At 50.6% G+C, this 27355-nt stretch overlaps 1 protein-coding gene across 1 annotated transcript in view; it reads left to right on the plus strand.

Annotated features, from left to right (window-relative positions):
• acvr1c (activin A receptor type 1C) overlaps nt 1-27355 on the plus strand; it is a 295659-nt gene that overhangs the window by 256020 nt on the left and 12284 nt on the right. The window contains exons 6-7 of the mRNA XM_072475088.1: nt 9093-9217; nt 11751-11881. Coding sequence (XP_072331189.1) covers nt 9093-9217; nt 11751-11881 — 256 coding nt within the window. The remainder of the gene's footprint in view (nt 1-9092; nt 9218-11750; nt 11882-27355) is intronic.

Raw genomic sequence — 27355 nt, forward strand, 5'->3', positions numbered from 1 at the left:
TCGGATCGTATTTTCCTGGTCCTTAAGGGGGAGGGGGAGCAGCCCCAAGTCGTGGTCCACATTGGCACTAACGACATAGGTAGGAAAGAACACAAGGATGTCAGGCAGGCTTTCAGGGAGCTAGGATGGAAGCTCAGAACTAGAACAAACAGAGTTGTTATCTCTGGGTTGTTGCCCGTGCCACGTGATAATGAGTTGAGGAATAGGGAGAGAGAGCAATTAAACACGTGGCTACAGGGATGGTGCAGGCGGGAGGGATTCAGATTTCTGGATAACTGGGGCTCTTTCTGGGGAAGGTGGGACCTCTACAGACAGGATGGTCTACATCTGAACCTGAGGGGCACAAATATCCTGGGGGGGAGATTTGTTAGTGCTCTTTGGGGGGGGTTTAAACTAATGCAGCAGGGGCATGGGAACCTGGATTGTAGTTTTAGGGTACGGGAGACTGAGAGTATAGAGGTCAGGAGCACAGATTTGACGTCGCAGGAGGGGGCCAGTGTTCAGGTAGGTGGTTTGAAGTGTGTCTACTTCAATGCCAGGAGTATACGAAATAAGGTAGGGGAACTGGCAGCATGGGTTGGTACCTGGGACTTCGATGTTGTGGCCATTTCGGAGACATGGATAGAGCAGAGACAGGAATGGATGTTGCAGGTTCCGGGGTTTAGGTGTTTTAGTAAGCTCAGAGAAGGAGGCAAAAGAGGGGGAGGTGTGGCGCTGCTAGTCAAGAGCAGTATTACGGTGGCGGAGAGGATGCTAGATGGGGACTCATCTTCCGAGGTAGTATGGGCAGAGGTTAGAAACAGGAAAGGAGAGGTCACCCTGTTGGGAGTTTTCTATAGGCCTCCAAATAGTTCTAGGGATGTAGAGGAAAGAATGGCGAGGATGATCCTGGATAAGAGCGAAAGTAACAGGGCAGTTATTATGGGAGACTTTAACTTTCCAAATATTGACTGGAAAAGATATAGTTTGAGTACACTAGATGGGTCGTTGTTTGTACAGTGTGTGCAGGAGGGTTTCCTGACACAATATGTTGACAGGCCAACAATAGGCGAGGCCACGTTGGATTTGGTTTTGGGTAATGAACCAGGCCAGGTGTTGGATTTGGAGGTAGGAGAGCACTTTGGGGACAGTGACCACAATTCGGTGATGTTTACGTTAATGATGGAAAGGGATAAGTATACACCGCAGGGCAAGAGTTATAGCTGGGGGAAGGGCAATTATGATGCCATTAGACGTGACTTGGGGGGGATAGGTTGGAGAAGTAGGCTGCAAGTGTTGGGTACACTGGTTAAGTGGAGCTTGTTCAAGGATCAGCTACTGCGTGTTCTTGATAAGTATGTACCGGTCAGGCAGGGAGGAAGGCGTAGAGCGAAGGAACCGTGGTTTACCAAAGAAGTGGAATCTCTTGTTAAGAGGAAGAAGGAGGCCTATGTGAAGAGGAGGTGTGAAGTTTCAGTTGGGGCGATGGATAGTTACAAGGTAGCGAGGAAGGATCTAAAGAGAGAGCTAAGACGAGCAAGGAGGGGACATGAGAAGTATTTGGCAGGTAGGATCAAGGAAAACCCAAAAGCTTTCTATAGGTATGTCAGGAATAAGTGAATGACTAGGGTAAGAGTAGGACCAGTCAAGGACAGGGATGGGAAGTTGTGTGTGGAGTCTGAAGAGATAGGCGAGATACTAAATGAATATTTTTCGTCAGTATTCACTCAGGAAAAAGATAATGTTGTGGAGGAGAATGCTGAGACCCAGGCTATTAGAATAGATGGCATTGAGGTACGTAGGGAAGAGGTGTTGGCAATTCTGGACGGGCTGAAAATAGATAAGTCCCCGGGGCCTGATGGGATTTATCCTAGGATTCTCTGGGAGGCCAGGGAAGAGATTGCTGGACCTTTGGCTTTGATTTTTATGTCATCATTGGCTACTAGAATAGTGCCAGAGGACGGGAGGATAGCAAATGTGGTCCCTTTGTTCAAAAAGGGGAGCAGAGACAACCCCGGCAACTATAGACCGGTGAGCCTCACGTCTGTAGTGGGTAAAGTCTTGGAGGGGATTATAAGAGACAAGATTTATAATCATCTAGATAGGAATAATATGATCAGGGATAGTCAGCATGGCTTTGTAAAGGGTAGGTCATGCCTCACAAATCTTATCGAGTTCTTTGAGAAGGTGACTGAACAGGTAGATGAGGGTAGAGCAGTTGATGTGGTGTATATGGATTTCAGTAAAGCGTTTGATAAGGTTCCCCACGGTAGGCTATTGCAGAAATTACGGAGGCTGGGGATTGAGGGTGATTTAGAGATGTGGATCAGAAATTGGCTAGCTGAAAGAAGACAGAGCGTGGTGGTTGATGGGAAATGTTCAGAATGGAGTTCAGTTACAAGTGGCGTACCACAAGGATCTGTTCTGGGGCCGTTGCTGTTTGTCATTTTTATCAATGACCTAGAGGAAGGCGCAGAAGGGTGGGTGAGTAAATTTGCAGACGACACTAAAGTCGGTGGTGTTGTCGACAGTGTGGAAGGATGTAGCAGGTTACAGAGGGACATAGATAAGCTGCAGAGCTGGGCTGAGAGGTGGCAAATGGATTTTAATGTAAAGAAGTGTGAGGTGATTCACTTTGGAAGGAATAACAGGAATGCGGAATATTTGGCTAATGGTAAAGTTCTTGGAAGTGTGGATGAGCAGAGGGATCTAGGCGTCCATGTACATAGATCCCTGAAAGTTGCCACCCAGGTTGATAGGGTTGTGAAGAAGGCCTATGGAGTGTTGGCCATTATTGGTAGAGGGATTGAGTTCCGGAGTCAGGAGGTCATGTTGCAGCTGGACAAAACTCTGGTACGGCCGCATTTGGAGTATTGCGTACAGTTCTGGTCACCGCATTATAGGAAGGACGTGGAGGCTTTGGAGCGGGTGCAGAGGAGATTTACCAGGATGTTGCCTGGTATGGAGGGAAAATCTTATGAGGAAAGGCTGATGGACTTGAGGTTGTTTTCGTTGGAGAGAAGAAGGTTAAGAGGAGACTTAAAAGAGGCATACAAAATGATCAGGGGGTTAGATAGGGTGGACAGTGAGAGCCTTCTCCCGTGGATGGAAATGGCTGGCACGAGAGGACATAGCTTTAAACTGAGGGGTAATAGATATAGGACAGAGGTCAGAGGTAGGTTCTTTACGCAAAGAGTGGTGAGGCCGTGGAATGCCCTACCTGCAACAGTAGTGAACTCGCCAACATTGAGGGCATTTAAAAGTTTATTGGATAAGCATATGGATGATAATGGCATAGTGTAGGTTAGATGGCTTTTGTTTCGGTGCAACATCGTGGGCCGAAGATCCTGTACTGCGCTGTATCGTTCTATGTTCTATGTCTACTCTATCTATTCCCCTGATCATCTTATAAACCTCTATCAAGTCGCCCCTCATCCTTCTCCGTTCTAATGAGAAAAGGCCTAGCACCATCAACCTTTCCTCGTAAGACCTACTCTCCATTCCACGCAACATCCTGGTAAATCTCCTTTGCACCTTTTCAAAAGCTTCCACATCCTTCCTAAAATGAGGCGACCAGAACTGTACACAGTACTCCAAATGTGGCCTTACCAAAGTTTTGTACAGCTGCATCATCACCTCACGGCTCTTAAATTCAATCCCTCTGTTAATGAATGCTAGCACACCATAGGCCTTCTTCACAGCTCTAACCACTTGAGTGGCAACTTTCAAAGATGTATGAACATAGACCCCAAAATCTCTCTGCTCCTCCACATTGCCAAGAACTCTACCGTTAATCCTGTATTCCGCATTCATATTTGTCCTTCCAAAATGGACAACCTCACACTTTTCAGGGTTAAACTCCATCTGCCACTTCTCAGCCCAGCTCTGCATGCTATCTATGTCTCTTTGCAGCCGACAACAGCCCTCCTTACTATCCACAACTCCACCAATCTTCGTATCGTCTGCAAATTTACTGACCCACCCTTCAACTCCCTCATCCAAGTCAGTAATGAAAATCACAATCAGCAGAGGACCCAGAACTGATCCCTGCGGTACGCCACTGGTAACTGGGATCCAGGCTGAATATTTGCCATCCACCACCACTTCTATTGGTTCGCCAGTTTGTTATCCAACTGGCCAAATTTCCCACTATCCCATGCCTCCTTACTTTCTGCAGAAGCCTACCATGGGGAACATTATCAAATGCCTTACTAAAATCCATGGTCACTACATCCACTGCTTTACCTTCATTCACATGCTTGGTCACCTCCTCAAAGAATTCAATAAGAATTGTAAGGCAAGACCTACCCCTCACAAATCTGTGCTGACTATCCCTAATCAAGCAGTGTCTTTCCAGATGCTCAGAAATCCTATCCTTCAGTACCCTTTCCATTACTTTGCCTACCACCGAAGTAAGACTAACTGGCCTGTAATTCCCAGGGTTATCCCTAGTCCCTTTTTTGAACAGGGGCACAACCAATGGGCAGTCAAGACACCCAGAGGTGACACTACCACAAGGGGGCATTACACAATCCATATACAAGGACAGGGCACACATGCTCTGTCTCTTTCCACAGGCGACACTTAGAGAGTAGGACAGGGGCAGATCAGAAGCATCACACCCACCACGTGGCTTAGAGCAGACTGGTTAGTTAGACTGAGTTACTACAGCAAGATTAGCAGGAGAGTCGAACTCATAGAGAACTGTGCTAATGGTTTAATAAATCACATTGAACTTACTTCAAAGTCTGGAATATCTTTTGGTCGAAGCTGCATCGAGTTGCAGCCTGTGTTATCCCAGAGTATATAACACAACATGGTACCAGTAGTGCCTGTTGAATCTATATAGTTCAACTCAGCAAGATCCGTGACTACCAGCAACAGCACCCAGGCAAGATGTTCGAGATTCCGGTCCCTCAGCAGCTCAGGTACCACGGCAATCTCAGTGCCAACTGGCGTGCATTCAAGCAGAGATTTGAGATTTACATGGTAGCATCCGACCTAGATGGCGTGGCCGATGCTGAGAAGATAGATCTTCTACTCACCATTGCGGGTGAAAGTGCAACAGAAATCTTCAACTCTTTCAAGTACACCAAAGGGCAGGACAAGAGTGACTTCCAGACAGTCCTGGACAGGTTTGAAAACTACTGCGAGGTGAACACAACAGAAGTCGGTAAAACTGGTGCCTATACTCACCACGAGACAAAAGTCGGCTTGCAACAGAAGCAAACAGCCATTTTGATTGGCATCCATCTTGCGCAAGGAGCCGCACATGCGCAGTTCCCGAGAAGATGCGAACCGGCGAAACAGTGTTTTGCGCATGCGCAGTTGCGAAAAGAATGCACAGTGCAGGAAAAGCGATCTGCGCATGCGCAATCCATTCCTATGCTCTATGTCACAAGTGTCATGACGTCAGAGGCCCCGGACCCCACTTAAAGGGGAAATGTCCGAAAATAGTGAAAAAAGATTTAAAGCCAGAAAACACAATTCTTTCATTTGGAATGACAGCACAATGCCTGAACTTCGACCAGTAGCTGAAAGTAACCTCAGCAGAACCCTGCAACAAGCAGTTAGCACCGCCCTAAGAGATGATTTAGTCCTTGAAAACTACGACTCAGACGATGATTTCATCATTGGACGTGGCGACCTCAGTACCAAATCCGAACCGCAACGAGATGTGTTGTACATTGCAACATCCGACACAGTCATGGACGAGTTCTTCAGATTTGAGGATCCTCAGCCCAGCATAGACAACATCCCGACCCATGAGTACAGGATTCTGCTGCGGCCTGATGCCAAGAGACAGAGAGCGGTACAAGCCTCCACAGCGAGCTCGTTGACAGACTCCATGATGGAAGCAACACAAGACTCCAGAGCACAGTCCTTGCATGAACAAGACCATGAAGGTCTAGCAACCTTATCTGAGCAACCAGCAGCAGACAAGGCAAGTCTGCCACGCTCAAGTGCACAGCAAGACGACCATGACAGTCTACCATGCTCACGTGAGCAACCAAAAGACTATGACAGCCTACCCAGATTATTTGAGCTACCAGAAGAAGACTCTGTCAGTCTACCCAGCTCATCTAACTGACAAGAAGACACTGAAGGTCTTCCCACTGTATGTGTGACAAGTGACAAAGGCTTCACAATTCCCATACAAGATGTGCGACATCTCAGCGAGACTGACAGTCTCAGCTAGTATGTACAGAGGCACTCGACAATCAAAGTGAGGCTACTCGTGACTCCAGTGACACCACGTTAATTCAAACCTCATCTACTCGAGCCTCTCCACAAGAACCTGAAATGACTCCAGACGAGGAGCATCAAGAAACCAAAGGTGATTCAGGCGAACCAGAAAGGGCTCCAGATGGGGAGCATCAACAAGTCAAAGATGATTCGAGTGAACCAGATGTGACTCCAGACGGGGAGCGCCCAGGAATCAGAGACGGCATGCTCAATGAAACAGCAGATGCCACAAAGGACACTGACACAAGTAACTTTGTGAAGGACACAAATTCTCCACTCGGTGTGGTCATTGAGCACAACAACCACAACAACAAACACGTCAATAACAACAACAATAGAACATCAACTGGTACGACATGGTACAACTCTGCCCATGAAGGACATTGTTACTGCTCAGCTCAGAACAATGGCGAGAGTGCAAACATACCATGGCATGTCAACATATCTTACCAATTCACATTTGCTGCACTACGGACAAGCAAACCAGCTTTCAGAAAAGATGTCATCAAGAATTGCTCCCACAAGCATAAAAAAAAAGAGTCCACCTCAGACAATGAAGTGATTTGACCATTTGAACACCTCCTGATGACTTCTTGGTTACGTACACACCAGGACACTGACGGTGTTCACAAGGGAATGACAACACCAACATCGACACTTCCATAACAGCACAAGAAAGCCACTCGACTGTGTAAATTCATGTATTTTGGACTCATAACTATTATTTGGTATTGTATAACCTTCAACGTCACCATAACTATTATTTGGTATTGTATAATCCTCAATGTCATCATAACTATTCTTTGATCTTGTATCGTCATCACAGACATCATAACTTGTACATGTCATCACTTATTTACCTGTTTTTGTTCAATTTTTCTTTAACACTGTACAAAAAATATGTAACACGATAAAAGGGGGATGTGGTGATATGCATCACTGTAAATACACACGGGGTTAATGTAAATACACTACAACTAAGTAAACACTAGAGGGAGCATCAGAGACGTCATGACATGCAGACATACAGCTAATGAACACATAGAATAGGACACGACCAATGGGCAGTCAAGTCACCCAGAGGTGACACTACCACAAGGGGGCATTACACAACCCATATCTCTTTCCAGAGGCGACATTTAGAGAGTAGGACAGGGACAGATCATAAGCATCACACCCATCACGTGGCTTAGAGCAGACTGGTTAGTTACTACAGCAAGATTAGCAGGAGAATCGAACTCAGAGAACTGTGCTAATGGTTCAATAAATCACATTGAACTTACTTCAAAGCTGGAGTATCTTTTGGTCAAAGCTGCATCGAGTTGCAGCCTGTGTTATCCCAGAGTACATAACACAACGGGCGGAGCATACTGCGTCCAATCCGCTAAGTAGATTTAAATGCAGGCAAATGGCTGTTTTGTATTGATTTGCCAGTGCGGGGTGCAAACCTTGATTTCGCTGCCAGGGAGGGACTCCGGAGCATGTCGCTGAAATCGGCGCCGGAATCAAACCTCGATTTTTGCATGGCGCCTGATTCTCTGCCCGATGGGATTCGCATTTCCGCCGTTGCGAATCAGTGAACCCAGCCCCTTATTTCCAATGTTTACCAATACAAACATAAATCCCTTAAAGCAACTTTTTATCGAATCATAAAATCCCTACGGTGCAGGAGGAGGCCATTCAACCCATTGGGTCTGCATCAACCATTCGAAACAGCAATCTATCCATGCCTACCCCCTGTCTACCCCACCCTATTCCCGTAACCTAATCTGTACATCCCTGGACAGTAAGGGGCAATTTAATGTGGCCAATCCACCTAACCCGCACGTCTTTGGACCATGGGAGGAACTGGAGCACCCGGATGAATCACATGTGGGGCGTGGGGGTGGGTAAAGTGATAACTCTACGCAGACAGTGCCCCAAGGCCAGAATTGAACTCGGGTCCCTGGCATTATGAGGCAGCAGTGCTGAGCACTGGCATCTGAGCACCCAAACACCTGACAGGAGTCACCCCACGAACCCCCCTCAAAATGACACTGAGAGCATGATCCACAGGCCGCATTGCGCTCTCGCCTGAGTGCGGTGCTGCCATTGAATGCCCGGACCAAACAGTGCATGCCGAAGCCGGTTTGAACCTGACTTTGGCGCACTTACCCAGCAGTCACCGGACTCACGCAATCCACCAACCTCACCAACGAGGCAGCAGCCAGGTGCTGTTCAGCACTCGTCCACACAAACGTGGACCAGGTGGGACGGCACCAGGGGGTCTCCCGAGCCATTGGAGATCCCTGGGTGGTCAGGGTCAGGGCATGGTGGCCCCCTGGAAGGTGGGCACCTTGGCACAGCCCTGCTGGCACCATTGAACAGCTGTCAAATTAAGAAGCACTTGTACACAGTCCTCTCGTTAATTAACAAAATCAAATTCTTATTTTATTCCTGCTAGCACAAGACTGAATTTTCTTACACAATATGGCACTTTATTTAAAAAAATTTGAAACCCATTTAGATGATGTTTATTGCACTGCTGCGAGACCATAATCACCCCTTCAAATTTGTGATTGCTTTTTCATTGTAAAAGTATTTATTAATCTGTTGCAAATGAAGAACAGAAGAAATCTTCTCCCATTGTATGAACTCACATTTTATCAGAAGGTCTGTAGAAAGGACTTTCAAAAACTTATACATAACATGCATAATGCCCTCTACATTTTAAATTTTCAACTTTATGGCTACTCTCGTTGAAATGGATAGGTTTAAATGGAAAGGTTTTCAGTATACATCAAAGTTTAAATATCATAAATTGGTTACATTTATTGTTATGCTGAACTGATGTTCATTATATCAGTTCCAATTTTATTGAATTACAGGTATATGGCACCAGAGATCATTGATGACACTATCGATAAGAGGCATTTTGGCTCATTCAAATCTGTAGACGTATATGCCTTGGGTCTGGTTTATTGGGAGATTGCACACAGATGCTCTGCTGGAGGTAATCAATTTTGAGATTTAAAAACTGGGAGGTAAACATCGATAGACAACCAAGGCAGAAATTTTTCTGTGGGCTTTCGAACACTGCCATCAGCATGAAATGTGGGTCAAAAAGAGTCATGTTTTGTGATTTTCATTGGGGTGGCCAATTAACAGCCAGAGGGTGGTATTATAAGTTCTGGAAAGGGTCCACACCTAGCCGAACAGGGTGAATCAAAAGGAAAACGCTTTAATGCAACTGAATAAGAGTACAGAGCAGTTACCTACAGGGGGCCACTCACCGTTCATGGCCCTCCAGTTTTATACAGGAGGTAGAAGGGGATGCCTCACTCCTCAATGGGGGAGTACATATTTCCCATAGTTCCTTTGGGAATATCAATTCCCCAGTCTCATAAGTGTCCCACGATGTTATTGGGCAGTTCAACTGAATAGATTAACAGAAATTAACCAAGGAACAAATTAAAAGGGGCCGTTTCTAGTAGGAGCACAGCCCAAAAATAACAAAAGTGAAACGGAAACTTAAAAACATAAAATCAACGCGTGCAAAGAAGGATCGATAAAACAATCCAACCCGTGCGATGCCCACCGAGCACGGAAGGCCTCGAGTGCACCCGTGGACACCCCATGCTCCCTTTCCAGGTACACCCGGCCGTGAATGAAGCCGCAGAAGTGGGGCAGACAGTCCGGTCAGATGACCCCCCTCGGTCGCCCGCTGCCTGGACCTATTTATGGCAAGCTTCGCCAAGCCCAGGATCAGGTTCGCGAGGTGGTCTTCCACTTTCCCCGCCCCGCCCCTCACCGGATGCCCGTAGATCAGGAGCCTGGGGCTGAAGTATAAACAAAACTTTAACAACAACGTTGTTAAGAAACTGAAAAGGGAGTGCAGGCTAGGACACGGATAAGTGTCCCATGACCTGCTTAAAGTTTTAACCTGCTTAAAGTTTCAATAGTGTCCCACGACCTGCTTAACCCCCAGGTTATGACCGGTGGGCTCACTATGCAATTAAGGACAGCAGGTGGGGTCTTAAAACTAGAGAGCCAATCAGAGGCCGTACAGCTTGATGGAACATAAATAAGCAATCCCTTGCTACCACAGCCACATTCACCCCTTTAATTTTTCCATGGCAGTTATCCAGGTGCCAGAAATTCCCCATGATTAAATGTTTTGAGGTTTTTCTTGCTGTATTGCCTGCTGTGTTGAAATCTTTCAATGTTCTAAGCTGTATTGTAATGTAGGTGAGCGTTGGGGGTGGTGTCAGTTTGCTGTCACCTTCATTTACTTGATAGAGCCCATCATCAGTAAACACCTACTTTGCACGTTTATATTTAAAGGAAAACCTGATTAAACTTGAAGCGATGCTATGAAAATCCTTTTGGGTCTGGCTAAGTAGTCAAGTCTTATGGAGGAAAAAGGATTGTATATAATGATTTTATGAAAATGTTCAGGTTGTGGAAGGGGTTATTTACTGGAATTTGGTCATTTTTTTTCTTTGTCTCAAGTTATTTGTACATTCCTCACTATTGAGTTGCAGGGGTTTCATAAATATTATGGGAAAGAAATGGAGGTGTGGCCATTTCTGGAACCACGGGAGCAAATGGCAGTTCCAGCATTTGAATGGAGGGGCCCGAGATGCTCTCAATATTGAGCACGGGCCTCATTATTGTTAAAATGACAAAGAACGATAGAAGATCAGGCCACTGCTATCATTTTAATGTCCCTGATTCCCAAATCCGATATCTCGAGAGTCGAAAAGAACAAGGGCAGTGGACATGTGGGAACATCATCACTTGCAAGTTCTCTTCCAAATTACACACCATTCTAACTTGGAAATGTATCCCCATTCCTTCATTGCTGCTGTATTAAAATCTTGGAACTCACACCCTAACTGTGGGTGTATGTAAATTACATGGGTTGTCTCCTGCCATTCAAGAAAGCTGCACGTCTTCTTGATGGGTAATAAATGCTCGACTTGTCAGTGATCCCAACAAACCATGAACAAATAAATTAATCAATGAGGTTTAAGGTTTGGAATAACCAGAGACCAAAGAAATTGGGGATTGAGCATTTGGAAGCAAGGATATTTGGTGTTGGGTGAGGGAAGGATAGAAGAAAAGTGATGATTGTGCTAGCATCTTAAATGGAAGGTCATGAGGAGATAATGGTAGTGGCCATTCAATTGATGGTGGTACTGTTGGAGGTCTAGGCTGGTGGCTGAACATTTTCCTGCTGGAGGCGATCAGCTCGCACACTAGTTGTGCAAAGGAAGACTGCTAATTGTCAGCTCAAACTTGGATGTTGACAGGTATTGAAGTAGGCTCACATATAATTACAGCCCATCATTTGTCATATTGTAGATAACCATGAGTACATGGAAGTGCTTTTATTATGCTCCAAAATATACTTTTTTATTGAGGTATCTTTAAATTAAATTTATATAATATGAATGTTTTAATAATACATTTATAAGGAAAGTGTGAAGTGAAGTATGTGAAGTATGATAATAAATGATGCATATGCCTATAATCTTTAATAGGGTTCCACGGTGACCATCATTTGCCTTATTATGATCTTGTTCCTTCGGATCCCTCTATCGAAGATATGAAAAAAGTAATTTGTGTTCAAAAACTTAGGCCAACCATTCTAAATCAATGGCAAAGTTCTCCGGTATGTCTTGCACTGTTTACCAATTCATATTTGTAACTTTAGATGGATGCAATTTGTAGCTAAGTTTATTACCAATGGTGGAAACATATTAGTATTCAAAAATTATCAACTTGCACTTATTATCACCAAGAATGTATATTTTTTCTATCAGCATGTATTTTTCAAATAGCAACGGAGCACGGTGGTGCAGTGGTTAGCACTGCTGCCTCACGGCGCCGAGGTCCCAGGTTCGGTCCCGGCTCTGGGTCACTGTCCGTGCAGTGGTTGCACATTCTCCCCGTGTCTGCGTGGGTTTCACCCCCACAACCCAAAGATGTGCAGGGTAGGTGGATTGGCCACACTAAATTGCCGCTTAATTGGAAAAAATTAATTGGGCACACTAAATTTATTTTTTAAAAAGTACTTTCCAAATATCTCAATGAAATTCATGAAAATGGCTTGGATCAAGAATTTATATTTAAAGTACACACTGTGTACACTGCTAAGCTGTACTAATTTACTGCAAAAAATAGTATGGTTGTTCTTAAATAAGAACCAACACACTCCCATCTACTTAATCATCAATGTAAATGATAAATTATCAATCTTGTCAGTCATTAAGTATAATTAGGCCTCACATGCATATCAGGCATCCATTAATTTCTCCTTAATGTGAAAGGTGGAAATAACACAATAGTTTCAGATTGTGGGCTGGTTGCCGACGCCGAAATCGCATTCGGCGAACGGCCGGAGAATCACATTTCCCGACTGAATCAGCGGCGGCGGCGCTTTCGCGAAGCTCCACCCCCTCCAAAGTACGAGGATGTTGTGGCACGTATCGACGGCTTCAGGTGAAGCCCGCGCCCCTCGATAGTCCCCCCCCCCCCCCCGAGTTCCTGACGTCGCGGGACACGTGTACTCTCATCCGTCGGGAACTCAGTCCAGCGCCGCCACAGTCGGGGGAGGATCGATCTGCACGGGCAGAGGGGGGACATTATTCGGGGCTGGGGGCACTGTGGTGGGGTGATTCGGGGCCCGCGAGCCGGCCGAAGGGGGGACTCTTTTGTGGGCCGGGTCCGCAAGTGGCCTCCGCCATGGAGCATGGCGCGGCCGCTGCAGGCTGCCGCCGTGCACATGTGCGGCCACGGACCCAGCAGTTCTCCGGAGCATATCCGGGTGCTCTATGCTGTCGTCCTGCTAGCCGCAGGAAAACGGGGAATCGGTAGCCGTTTTGCGCCAGTTTTTGTGACGTAAAACGACACCAATCCCACGCCGGAGTGGGGACATAGCCTCACATTCGGAGGATCCAGCCGTGTGTCTTTCCATCAAAACATTTTATTGACTTTTATCTATTTCCAGAGTAAGACAGAAGTTAACCTTTCACCAATCATCTTGCAAAGCCAGAAATTAAGCAAGTAAATTAAATTGAACTTTGAATTCTATGGTCAGTCAGGGTTGGGTTTGCACAGAGATATTCATTAAAGCTGGCCTAAAATGGATGTCATCTGAGTGAAGCAATCTGAAGCAGTGATGGGCAACCTAGACCAGTGACTGGGCCACATGAGGAGCTCTCCTTCGACTCAGTGGGCTGTAAGATTGAAATTGTGTATGTTCACTAACCATGATGCCATGAACAAGAATGAATAGGTTTAGTACTTTAAAATGAGATACAGAAAATGCTCAGTCATTCGTATATTAATACAACTGATATCAACTTCAACTGTAAAAACAAAATAAATATTTACTCTTTAATTGGCTGCAGAGGGAATGGCTCTCACAGTCAATGTTGTATGCAATCAGCGCGCCCCTCACTTCACTTGTCCTGGCTTTACCCTTCAGTTATATTGGTAGGTCAAAAATAACATGGAAGGAAACCAGCTGAATGTGACAACCCTGTGTAGCGCACAAAGACTCACGAGAGACGAATAGAGATGAAGTCGATGAGGCTTTATTAAGCGTGACTTGTTCCCCGCAGTTCAGTAGCTGACTGGCCTGTGGGGGAGAACTCCAGGTTCTTATACTCCGCCTTCAGGGCGGAGCTAGAGGTCAACAGCCAACCAGGACCCGGGATCTGTCAACCAATGACATCACGGCTTCACAGTCCCACATGACCCCTAATGCATACTACCACATTCACCCCTTGTTAAAAATGAACCCGGCGGGGTGGTGCTTCGTATGGTGGTAAGGGTTTACAAGGCTGGTCCTGGGAGGAAAACTTTTGCATGTACAGAGGTTTTTTTTTTTGTTTTGAACTATTTACATTAAAAGGGGGAAAAGGAAAACGTTCTCGTTACCGTCCACAATATAGTAGTGTTACATTGATGCCACCAGTCGGTCGGGCGGTCTGGTCGTCCTCGTTGATCGCCTCGGCCCCGGTGGTGGTGCTTGTTCCCGTGTTGTCGTCTCCGGGAGCCTTACGGTTTCTGCTTCCGCTTCACTTCTGGTCGAACCTGGGAGGAGGACCGATCCCCCCGGGAAGGGGGCGCTCGCGGGGTGCGCCGGTGGCAGGGAGGGGGTGATTGGTGTCGGGGGGGGTATGCGTGTTGCCGGCGGGCGCCAGATCTCGCAGGGAGACCGTATCCTGTCGGCCGTCGGGGTACTCCACGTAAGCGTACTGCGGGTTCGCGTGGAGGAGGCGAACCCTCTCGACCAACGGGTCTGACTTGTGCGCCCGCACATGTTTTCGGAGCAGGATGGGTCCTGGGACCGCCAGCCAGGTCGGCAGCAACGTTCCAGAGGAGGACTTCCTGGGGAAGACAAGGAGGCGCTCATGAGGCGTTTGGTTAGTGCTAGTACACAGTAGCGACCGGATGGAGTGGAGAGCGTCCGGGAGGACCTCCTGCCACCGTGAAACTGGGAGGTCCCTGGACCGTAGGGCCAGTAGGACGGTCTTCCAGACCGTGCCGTTCTCCCTCTCTACTTGCCCGTTGCCCCGGGGGTTGTAGCTGGTCGTCCTGCTCGAGGCTATACCGTTGCTGAGCAGGAACTGGCGCAGCTCGTCACTCATAAAGGAGGACCCCCTGTCGCTGTGGACGTATGCGGGGCAACCGAACAGTGTGAATATGGTGTTAAGGGCTTTAATGACTGTGGCCGCTGTCATGTCAGGGCAGGGGATGGCGAAGGGGAAACGGGAGTACTCGTCCACCACGTTCAGGAAGTATATGTTGCGGTCGGTGGAGGGGAGGGGCCCTTTGAAATCCAGACCAATGCGTTCAAAGGGACGGGAAGCCTTGATCAGGTGCGCACCATCCGGCCTGAAAAAGTGCGGTTTGCACTCTGCGCAGATGTGGCAGTTCCTTGTGACTGTACGGACCTCCTCCACAGAGTAGGGGAGGTTGCGGGACTTTATAAAGTGGTAGAACCGAGTGACCCCCGGGTGGCAGAGGTCCTCGTGGAGGGTTTGGAGGCGGTCAATTTGTGCGTTGGCACATGTGCCGCGGGATAGGGCGTCGGACGGCTCGTTCAGCTTTCCGGGACGGTACATGATCTCATAGTTGAAGGTGGAGAGCTCGATCCTCCATCTTGAGATCTTGTCGTTCTTAATTTTTCCCCGCTGTGCATTATCGAACATGAAAGCTACCGACCGTTGGTCCGTGAGGAGAGTGAATCTCCTGCCAGCCAGGTAATGCCTCCAATGTCGCACAGCTTCCACTATGGCTTGGGCTTCCTTTTCCACTGAGGAGTGGCGGATTTCTGAAGCGTGGAGGGTTCGGGAGAAAAAGGCCACGGGCCTGCCCGCTTGGTTAAGGGTGGCCGCTAGAGCTACATTGGAGGCGTCGCTCTCGACCTGGAAGGGGAGGGACTCGTCGATGGCGCGCATCGTGGCCTTTGCGATATCCGCTTTGATGCGGCTGAAGGCCTGGCAAGCCTCTGTCGACAGGGGGAAGGTCGTGGTCTGTATTAGGGGGCGGGCCTTGTCTGCGTACTGGGGGACCCACTGGGCTTAATATGAAAAAAACCCCAGGCAGCGTTTTAGGGCTTTTGAGCAGTGCGGGAGGGGAAATTCCATGAGGGGGCGCATGCGTTCGGGGTCGAGGCCTATTATCCCATTGCGCACTACATATCCCAAAATGGCTAGCCGGTTTGTGCTAAAAACGCACTTGTCCTCGTTGTATGTGAGGTTCAAGGCTTTAGCGGTCTGGAGGAATTTTTGGAGGTTGGCGTCGTGGTCCTGCTGATCGTGGCCGCAGATGATTACATTGTCGAGTTACGGGAACGTGGCCTGCAACCCGTGTTGATCAACCATTCGGTCCATCTCTCGTTGGAAGACCGAGACCCCGTTTGTGACGCCAAATGGGACGTGGTATAATCGCCCGTCTGCCTCGAAGGCTGTGTACTTGCGGTCACTTGGGCGGATGGGGAGCTGATGGTAGGCGGACTTGAGGTCCACGGTGGAGAAGCCCTTATATTGGGCAATCCGATTGACCATGTCGGATATGAGGGGGAGAGGGTACGCATCTAGCTGTGTGTACCTGTTGATGGTCTGGCTATAGTCTATGACCATCCTTTGCTTCTCCCCTGTCTTTACTACTACCACCTGTGCTCTCCAGGGACTATTGCTGGCCTGGATTATGCCTTCCTTCAGTAGCCGCTGGACTTCGGACCGAATGAATGTCCGGTCCTGGGCGCTGTACCGTCTGCTCCTAGTGGCGACGGGTTTGCAATCCGGGGTGAGGTTTGCAAACAAGGATGGGGGCTCAACCTTGAGGGTTGCGAGGCCGCAGATAGTGAGTGGGGGTATTGGGCCGCCGAATTGAAACGTTAGGCTCTGCAGGTTGCACTGGAAATCTAATCCCAGTAATGTGGGCGCGCAGAGTTGGGGAGGGACGTAGAGACTGTAGTTTTTAAACTCCCTCCCTTGCACCGTTAGGGTCACTATGCAGGAGCCTTTAATCTGTACGGAGTGGGATCCTGCAGCTAGGGAAATCTTTTGCGCACTGGGACGGATGGTCAAAAAACAGCGTCTTACCGTGTCGGGGTGGATGAAGCTTTCCGTGCTCCCGGAGTCGACCAGGCATGGTATCTCGTGCCCGTTTATCAGCACCGTTGTTGTCGTCGTCTGGAGCGTCCGGGGCCGTGCTTGGTCCAGCGTCATTGAGGCGAGACGCGATCGTAGTGTTTGAGCGTCTTCCTCGAACCCCGTGGAGCCGTCGACACTGGGGTCCGTTGTTGCCGTCCAAGATGGCGGCGGGGGTGAACAAAATGGCCTCCCCCATGCATCGCACATGGCTGGGGGGTCACAAGATGGCGACGGGGGTGGACAAAATGGCCGTCCTCCTGCGTCGCACAGGTCTGGGGGAACCCAAGATGGCGGCGCCCCTCCTCCCCTCGTGGTGGCCGAGACCCAAAATGGCGGCGCCTGCGGGTCGCACATGGGGCGCTGGGGGGGGTTGGGGAGCGTCAGAAACGTGCAGATCGCCTTGTTCTCCGGGGACAGCGGTAGTCGGGACCCAAACTGGCTGCGCCTGCGGGTCGTACATGGGGCGCTGGACAGCGGTGGCCGGGACCCAAACTGGTTGCGCCTGCGGGTCGTACATGGGGCGCTGGGGGGGTTGGGGAGCATTATAAGCGCGCAGGAATCCTTGTTCGCCGGGGACCGCGGCGACCTCCCGGGACCAGCACACAGCCGCGAAATGGCCCTTTTTCCCGCAGCTCTTACAAGTCGCTGCGCGGGCCGGGCAGCGCTGCCGGGGGTGTTTCGCCTGGCCGCAGAAATAGCAGCGGGCTCCCCCGGGACGACTTGGCGTCTGAACCGCGCAAGCCTGTGGGGCGGGGGGGAGGGGGGGGTTTGTCGCGACGGGGGTCCACGGAGCCCAAGGGGCTGCCGCGCGGTCGGGGCCGTAGGCGCGGGCGTTTCGCGCGGCCACATCTAGTGAGGCTGCAAGGGCCCGTGCCTCTGAGAGTCCTAGCGACTCTTTTTCTAATAGTCTTTGGCGGATTTGGGAAGAGTTCATACCAGCCACAAAAGCATCACGCATCAACATGTCCGTGTGTTCCATCGCGTTTACCGGCGGGCAGCCGCAGGCCCGTCCCAAAATTAGTAGCGCGGCGTAGAAATCATCTATCGATTCTCCGGGACTTTGCCGTCTCGTTGCGAGTTGGTAGCGTGCGTAGATCTGGTTCACTGGGCGAACATAGATGCTTTTTAGTGCTGCGAACGCCGTCTGGTAATCCTCTGCGTCTTCGATGAGAGGGAAAATTTCCGGGCTTACCCTCGAGTGCAGGACCTGTAGTTTCTGGTCTTCTGTGACCCGGCCGGGGGCCGTTCTGAGGTAGGCCTCGAAACAAGCCTGCCAGTGTTTGAAAACTGCTGCTGAGTTCACTGCGTTGGGGCTGATCCTCAGGCATTCCGGGATGATCCTGAGCTCCATAGTTCTTTTAAGCACGCTTAATAAATTGTAGCGCACAAAGACTCAGGAGAGACGAATAGAGATGAAGTCTTTATTAAGGGGGAGAACTCCAGGTTCTTATACTCCACCTTCAGTGCGGAGCTAGAGGTCAACAGCCAACCAGGACCCGGGATCTGTCAGCCAATGACATCACGGCTTCACAGTCCCACATGACCCCTAAAGCATACTACCACACCCTGCACTTGCGCAATAGTCAACAAAGTGTCTTTTGGACCCCACTCAGAACCCTGATGGGCTTCATGTGGCCCCCGCGCCTCAGGTTGCCCATCACTGGTCGACAAGGATCAACCTGCAGCATTGCTAATGCAGTATCGAGGGTATCTGGGCCCATGTTGCAAGCACCCTCAAGTAATTTTTTTTCTTTATTTGTTCATGGGACGTGAGCATCGCTGGTTGGAGCATTTATTGCCCATCCCTAATTGCCCTTGAGGGGCAGTTAAGAGTCAACCACATTGCTGTGGGTCTGGAGTCACATGTAGCTCTGATCAGCAAGGACGGCAGATTTCCTTCCCTACAGGATATTAGTGAACCAGATGGGTTTTTATGACAATTGACAATGGTTTCCTGGTTATCATTAGACTTTTAATTCCAGATTTTCATTGAATTCAAATGTCACCATCTGCAGTGGTGGGATTTGAACCTCGAGCATTACCGTCGGTCTTTAACCAGTCATAGTATCATTATACCACTGCTGTCCATCAATTGAATGTTGATAAAGGTTTGGGTTTTCTCTTGAGCTTCACGGATGAAATTTATCAGAAAGATTGATCTGTTGGGTGCTCTGGATCCGTGGAACACATACAGGCCACCAACACTTAAAATAGTGCAACACTATTTTATTAAGTTAGAAACTCTTGAACATACTTTCACTCTGGGTTAACACGATGTTAGATTAAACTAAAGACCTTTGCCTGTCCGAACCAGTCTATGCACTCAGCACATGGTGAAGATCTGTGCTGTAAGCTGTATGCTCTGTCCTTCTGAGAGGCTGCATCCCGAATGAGCGGGAACTCTGATGCCCTCTGTCTATATAGTGAGTGTGCTTTAACTGGTGATTGGCTGCGGTGTTGTGTGTGTTGATTGGTCTTGCTGTGTGTCCATCAGTGTGTGTGTCTGCACCATGATATACTGGTGTATATTATGACATCCCCCTTTTATAAAAGAATGTATGTTTGTGGCAATAAATAATGTGTGGTGATAATGTTCCTAACTACGTGTGGGGTGCGAAGACATATTTACAGGACTACGTACATGAGAACCAAGCTATTTACATGGGAAGGTGCCTGGTGCAGAGAAGCAGTATGCAACAAGAATAACGAGATCAACACTATATACAAACCAGGGAAACGATCAAACAAAGCAACAAAACAATTCAGAGAGTCTCTAAGTCTGCAAAGTTGATAAATTAAGTCTCTGAGGTGGGCGACGAATTCTGGTTGACCGTAAGGGTGGCACACCACTCATCGTCTGGATCGATGCTGTATACCGACAGAGGCTGGATTCTTTGCTTCGGGGACACCCTGTTTTTTGTAACGATACCGATTCGAAAAGGTGCTTTTGGGTCCTCGGTGTCACTATCGGTTGGTCCGCATCAGACTCGGTGACCGTGGTTTGAATGGCCCGGACACTCCTGCGAGGGTGGCCGGAGTGAAACGAATTGGCAAGCCAAGCTGATCTGCATAAAGCAGCATAGTGGCCACGTTTGCCACATCTCAGGCATTGTCGGGATTTGGCAGCGCATTGCCGCTTTAAGTGGTCGGAGCCACAGTTGCCGCACATTGTAGCATCAGTACGTTCGCTGCGGCACCGCGCAGTACGTTCGTCGACTTCGCCGTCCCCTCGTTCGGTGCGCACAGGCGCTAAAAGCGCGTGAAATGGCCGCCGTCATCCAGGCTGAGGCCCTGGAGTTGCTCGATCGCTTGGACCCATTCTGCCTCGTGGGGACCTTGCTGCGCCGTTTCAGCTGCTTGGATGTGGGAATACCGACTAGTGGCGTGTTCGTGTAGCACGCAGGTCTCAATGGCGGTCGCTAGGGTGAGCTGCTTTACCTTGAGGAGTTGCTGGCATAGGGGGTCCGACTGACCACCAAAAACGATCTGGTCGAGTATCATGGAGTCAGAGGTGGGCCCGTAATTACAGGACTGCGCAAGGATGCGGAGGTGTGTGAGAAAGGACTGGAAAGGTTCATCCTTACCCTGCAAACGCTGTTGGAATACATAGCGCTCGAAACTTTCATTCACCTCTATGTTGCAGTGAGTGTCAAACTTGAGGAGGACCGTCTTGAATTTTATCTTCATCATCAGCAAAGGTGAGAGAATTGAAAATGTGGATGGCATGTTCCCCGGCCGTGGATAGGAAGAGAGCGATCGTCCTGGTGTCCGAGGCATCTTCCCGGTCTGTGGCTTCAAGGTAGAGCTGGAAGCGTTGTTTGAATATCTTCCAGTTGGCCCCTAGGTTACCGGTGATGCGGAGCGGCGGCGGCGGGCGGACGCTGTCCATTTTGCAGGATGGCTGTATACTGGTGGAAGGCAGATCACTTGCAGGTAAGTCTAAGAAGTTCTAATATCCCTCAACTTCTGGTACCATGATGTGTTGGGTGCTCTGGATCCGTGGAACACATACAGGCCACCAACACTTAAAATAGTGCAACACTATTTTATTAAGTTAGAAACTCTTGAACATACTTTCACTGTGGGTTAACACGATGTTAGATTAAACTAAAGACCTTTTGCCTGTCCGAACCAGTCTATGCACTCAGCACATGGTGAGGATCTGTGCTGTAAGCTGTAAGCTCCGTCCTTGTAGGAGGCTGCATCCCGAATGAGTGGGAACTCTGATGCCCCCTGTCTTTATAGTGAGTGTGCTCTAACTGGTGATTGGCTGTGGTGTTGTGTGTGTTGATTGGTCTTGCTGTGTGTCCATCAGTGTGTGTGCTTGCACCATGATCTACTGGTGTATATTATGACAAAGATGATCTATTAGATGCCTATAAGGCATGGTCAGACTTTAGTAGATTTCAAAAGATGGGTGGTCATTCCCTGGAGGGATATATCATGGACTTTAAGTGTGTAGGAAAGTTTGTAGAAATTGCCGGATTGTGCTAAAGTGTCACACATTGATAGGCTCCTGGTCTTAACTGGTAGTCAATTCTCAGGGTAGAGAGGGAGATAGAGGGGGAATCAGGATCACGAGGAGAACATAGTGATAAAGAAGGGAAGGGCTCTAGACTGCCTTCAGGTTTGGGAAGATGGAACAAGATGGCACCGAAAGCAGCCACTTAAAAAAAATTTGTCCTTGGGATGTGGGCGTTGCTGGCTCGGCCAGCATTCGTTGCCAATCCCTAGTTGCCCATTTAAATGGGGGGGGGGGATGCAGCAGCAGTTAAGAGTCAACCACATGACTGTGTGGTCACATCTAGGCCAAGACAGCGTAAGGATGGCAGATTTCCTTCCCTGAAAGACATTAGTGAACCAAAAGGTGTTTTTACAACAATCGACATGGTCATCATTAGACATTTAGGGCGGGATTCTCCGCAATCAGCGTGATGTCCGCCGACCGGCGCCAAAAACGGCGCAAATCAGTCCGGCATTGCGCCGCCCCAAAGGCACGGAATCCTCCGCATCTTGAGGGGCCAAGCCCTAACCTTGAGGGGCTAGGCCCGCGCCGGACTGATTTCCGCCCTGCCAGCTGACGGGAAAGACCTTTGGTGCCCCGCCAGCTGGCGCGGAAATGACATTGCCGGGCGGCGCATACGCGGTGGAGACCATGGCGGAGGCGGAAGGAAAAGAGTGCCCCCACGGCACAGGCCCGCCCGCGGATCGGTGGACCCCGATCGTGGGCAGGCCCCTCAAGGGGCCAGATCGCCCCGCGCCTCCCCCCAGGACCGCGGAGCCTGCCCGCGCCACCTTGTCCCGCCGGTAAGAGAGGTGGTTTAATCCACGCCGGCGGGACAGGCATTCCAGCAGCGGGACTTCGGCCCATCCGGGCCGGAGAATTGGTGGGGAGGGGCCCACCAAATGGCACGGCGCCGTTCCCACCCCCGCCGAATATCCGGTGCCGGAGAATTTGGCAACCGGCGGGGGCGGGATTCACACCAGCCACCGGCGATTCTCCGACGCGGCGGGGGATCGGAGAATCCCGCCCTTAATTCCAAATATTTTTTATTGAATTCAAATTTCACCATCTGCCGAGGTCGGATTCGAACCCAGGACCTCTGAGCACTAGTCTGGGTATCTGGATTACTAGTACGGTGACAGCACCACTACACCACCGCCTCCATTTGGAAGGTCCCTGAACAAAGGTGTCGTGTTGGGTGTTCTGCTGCACAAATGATCCAACACAGCTGTAGATGGTACAACTCTGTTTTAAGGGGCGCGATTCTCCACTCCCGCGCCGGTTGGGAGAATCGCCTGGGCTGCCAAAATGTCCCGCGACGCCGGTCTGACGCCCTCCTGCGATTCTCCCAAGCGGCGGGAATGGCCCCGTCGGGTTCCGCGGGCGCAGGCCGGAGAATCGCCCGAGACACCTAAAATGGCGATTCTCCGGCACCCCTGCTATTCTCGGGCCCGGATGGGCCGAGCGGCCAGCCCAAAACAGCGGGTTCCCCCCGGCGCCGTCCACACCTGGGGCGTCATTCTCCGCCGGCGGGAGTCTCTGTTTTGCCGGCGCCCGGGGGTTTCCCGACGGCGTGGGGCTGCCCCACAATGGGAAACCCCATTGACCGGCCGGTGTTACGGAGACTCCCGCCGGCTGGTCGGGGCAGAAATGTGGCGGGGCGGGTAGGAGAATTTTGCCCCTGGTCGCTGCTGTCGGGAACAGCGTGGGAACGCTGGGGGGGGATCCTGCACCGGGGGGGTACCTCAAATGTCGGGTGGCCCGTGATCGTGCCCACCGATCGTCGGGCCGTCCTCTCTGAAGGAGGACCTACTTCCTTCCGCAGCCCCGCAAGATCCGTCTGCCATCTTCTTGCGGGGCGGACTCGGAGAGGACGGCAACCACGCATACGCGGGTGACGCCAGTTATGCGGCGCCGGCCGCGTCATGAATGCGGCGCCGCCTTTACGCGGCGACAAGGCCTGGCGCATGTAGATGACGCGGCCCCGCTCCTAGCCCATTATCGGGCCCTGAATCGGTCAGGATAGGGGCCGTTTCGCGCCGTCGTGAACCTCGACGGCGTTCACGACAGCGTGGGCACTTCGGCGCGGGAGTGGAGAATCCCGCCCATTGTCTTAACAACGGTTACAACTAACTGCTGGCTTGGGAACGTGCTTCACCAGCTAACCTGTGGACCCAGCCCTATCACTATCTTAGTGAGGCACTCAGCACATGGTCTATGTCTGTGTGGCACGCTATGAGCTCTGTGCTCTGAGCTATCTCCTGGTAGAATGAGTGGGAACTGTGGTGTTCCCTGTTTTATAGTGCGTGTGCTCTCACTGGTGATTGGCTGCGATGTTATGTGTGTGCTAGTTGGTCCAACTGCCTGTCCATCAGTGTGTGTGCGATTGATATGCTGATGTGGATATCATGACAAAAGGGAAATCCCGGAGTGCAAGGGGTCACCCACCTGGCGTACACACATTTGGCGGCCATGTTGGTGTCCCCAGGACAAAGGGAAACCCCAGAGCACAGAAGCCCGGCCTCATGGTGATAACGGTGACTGTGGCCATTGTGGATGGCCCCTAACAAAGGGAAACCCCTGAATATAGGGCCACATCCACAAGGTAAGTATGGTTAATCCTGCAGGAAGGGGGGCGCAGAAACCCCCCACCAGGATAGCCACCTGGAATGTTCAGGGACTTAACAGTCCAGTGAAAAGATCCATAGTGTTCGCCCACCTGAAAAGTATGAAAGCCGACATTGTCTTCCTCCAAGAGATGCACCTGAGGGAGAAAGACCGACTGCGGGTAAGGAAGGGCTGGGTCGGACAGACCTAGCATTCCTGCTATGGGACGAGGGCGAGGGGGATAGCAATTTTGATAAGCAAGAGGATGGTGTTCATGGTGACAAAGACGGTTACAGCCCAAGAGGGATGATACATTATGGTCAGCGGTGTCCTAGACGGGGCACCGATCGTCCTGGCGCCGAACTGGGATGACATGGAATTTATAAAGGAGACCGTGGCGGAAATCCTCGACATAGATACGCACAGACAGATCATGGGGGGGACTTCAACTGTGTACAGGACCCACTGACGGATATATTAAACCCCAGAACAGGGAAAACGACAGGCATGGCCAGGGAACTGGGAACGTTTATGGAGCAAATGGGGGCAGGGGACCTATGGCAGTTCCTGCACCCAGATGAGAAGTAATTTCCGTTCTTCTCACCAGAACGCAAGGTGTACACCTGCATCGACCTCTTTGAGGTGGGGAAATCGGTGTTCCAGAAATAGTTGGAGTGGGGTACTTTGCGATTGTAATCTCCAACCACGCTCCACATTCCATGGATGTCAGGTTGGAGGCGGGCCGCGCCCAACGTCCCATATGGAGGTTGGGTATGACCCTCTCAGTCGATAAGGCCTTCTGCCAGAAAATGTCACAGGCCATAGGCAAATATGTAACAAACAACCGGAACGGTGAAGTCTCACCTTCCACGTTCTGGGAGGCACTGAAGGCAGTGATTAGGGGAGAAATTATTGCCTACAAGTCTCGGGGATGCGGGGACGAGCCAGTCATGAGGGTGAACCACTGTAATAGGAGATGTAAGGTAGGACCTGCACTACAGGTTTGCCGGTAGCTCCTGCCGGCTGGCTCCGCCCACGGAGAACTGTATAAATATGCATGATCTCCAGTGCCCTGCCATTTCGCAGCTGTAGCAGGAGGCCACGTATCTGACTGTAATAAAGCCACAGTTGTACCCAACTTTAGTCTTTGTGCAATTGATCGTGCATCAATTTATTACAGTCAGATTTTCCACAGAATGGATATCAGAATTAAGCCCGATCGCCTGCAGCTGGATCTGCACTCGCCCGACGCCAGGAAAGACTTTACTCACTAGCTAGCATGTTTTGAGGCCTACATCAAGGCTGCGAACCCCGAGCCAACGGAGGCTCAGAAGATAAACGTCCTGTACTCCAGACTGAGCTCCAGCGTGTTCCCGTTGATTCAAGACGCCACAAATTACACAGAAGCAATGGAACTCCTTAAGGAACACTACGCGCAGAAGGCGAACACGCTCTTCGCCAGGCATGTACTCGCCACCCGCTCGCAACTACCTGGTGAGTCCATTGAAGACTTCTGGTGGGCCCTAATTCCACTCGTCCGGGACTGTGACTGTCAGGCCGTTACGGCCGCCGAACACGCGAATCTCCTCATGCGCGATGCCTTTGTGACGGGGATTGCGTCGGGCCGCATCCGAGAATGATTACTGGAAGGGGCCACGCTCGAACAGGCGGAGACGAATACCTTGGCGCTCTCCATGACGGTCGCATCCCGTAACGTACAATCGTACCCCTCCCGCCATGCTGCCCACCCTTCTACTCCTTCAAACCCCTCCTGGACCCCGCCGACGACGTCCTCAGCCGGGGCCTTGCCTTCCCAATACGCCTGCGGCGCATGCCGATCCGCGCACCCCGGGGGTCCCCGCTGCTACTTCTGTGGTTCAGCAGAAGCACCCCCGCCAACACTGCCCGGCCCGCACTGCCGTTTGTAAAGCCTGCAGTAAAAAGGGCCACTTCGCGGCGGTGTGCCAGGCCCGTGCAGTCGCTGCGATCGAGCCCGCTAATGCCCCCTACCCCACGCCAGACGCACAATGGGAGCCGCCATCTTCTCCTCCCAGGTCCATGTGCGACCAATGGGCGCCGCCATCTTGTCCCCTTTTGGCCACCTGCGCCCCATGGACGCCGCCATTTTTTCCCACCCCGCAATGTGCGCACCATGGGCGCCGCCATCTTGTCCCCCACAGGGTCTCCGGACATCCCGACATCGGAACCGCACATGCTCGCCACCCGAAGCATCCAATGGCTACCCGCAGCTCGCTTCGATGACGCTGGACCAATTTCGCCCGCACAACCTGGCCACTACGTCGACGACGGTTAAAATCAACGGCCACGCAACCTCATGCCTGCTGGACCCCGGGAGCACCAAAAGCTTTGTTCACCCAGGTACGGTAAGGCGCTACTCCCTCACGGTCCACCCTGCCAATCAAAGGATCTCCCTAGCCTCTGGATCCCACTCCGTCCCAATCCGAGGCTTTTGTACAGTCACCCTCATGGTCCAGGCCTTAGAATATAGTAACTTCCACCTCTATGAACTTCCTAATCTCTGCGCTGCACTCCTGTTGAGCCTGGACTTCCAGTGCAACATCCAGAGCCTCACCCTCAAATTTGGCGGGCCCTTACCCCCCCCCTCTTAACGTTTGCGGCCTCATGACCATCAAGGTCGATCCTCCCTCCCTTTTTGCCAATCTAACTGCGGATTGCAAGCCCGTTGCCACTAGGAGCATACAGTACAGCACCCAGCACAAGACCTTCATCAGGTCCGAAGTCCAGCGGCTGCTTAAGGAGGGTATTATCGAGGCCAGCAACAGCCCCTGGAGAACCCAAGTGGTAATGGTTAAAACTGGGGAGAAACACAGGATGGTCGTGGACTACAGGCAGACCATCAATCGGTACATGCAGCTCGACACGTACCCCCTCCCACGCATATCTGATATAGATTATCATAGAATTTACAGTGCAGAAGGAGGCCACTCGGCCCATCGAGTCCGCACCAGCTCCCGGAAAGAGCACCCCACCCAAGGACAACACCTCCACCCTATCCCCACAACCCAGTAACCCCACCCAACACTATGGGCAATTTTGGACACTAAGGGCAATTTAGCGTGGCCAATCCACCTAACCTGCACATCTTTGGACTGTGGGAGGAAACCGGAGCACCCGGAGGAAACCCACGCACACACGGGGAGGATGTGCAGACTCCGCACAGACAGTGACCCAAGCCGGAATTGAACCTGGGACCCTGGAGCTGTGAAGCAATTGTGCTAACCACTATGCTACCGTGCTGCCCACAATCAGGTCAATCAGATTGCGCAGTACCGGGTCTTCTCAACAATTGACCTGAAATCCGCCTACCACCAGCTCCCCATCC

This window comes from Scyliorhinus torazame, chromosome 2, assembly GCF_047496885.1.
Source record: "Scyliorhinus torazame isolate Kashiwa2021f chromosome 2, sScyTor2.1, whole genome shotgun sequence".
In the NCBI taxonomy this organism is placed as follows: domain Eukaryota; kingdom Metazoa; phylum Chordata; class Chondrichthyes; order Carcharhiniformes; family Scyliorhinidae; genus Scyliorhinus; species Scyliorhinus torazame.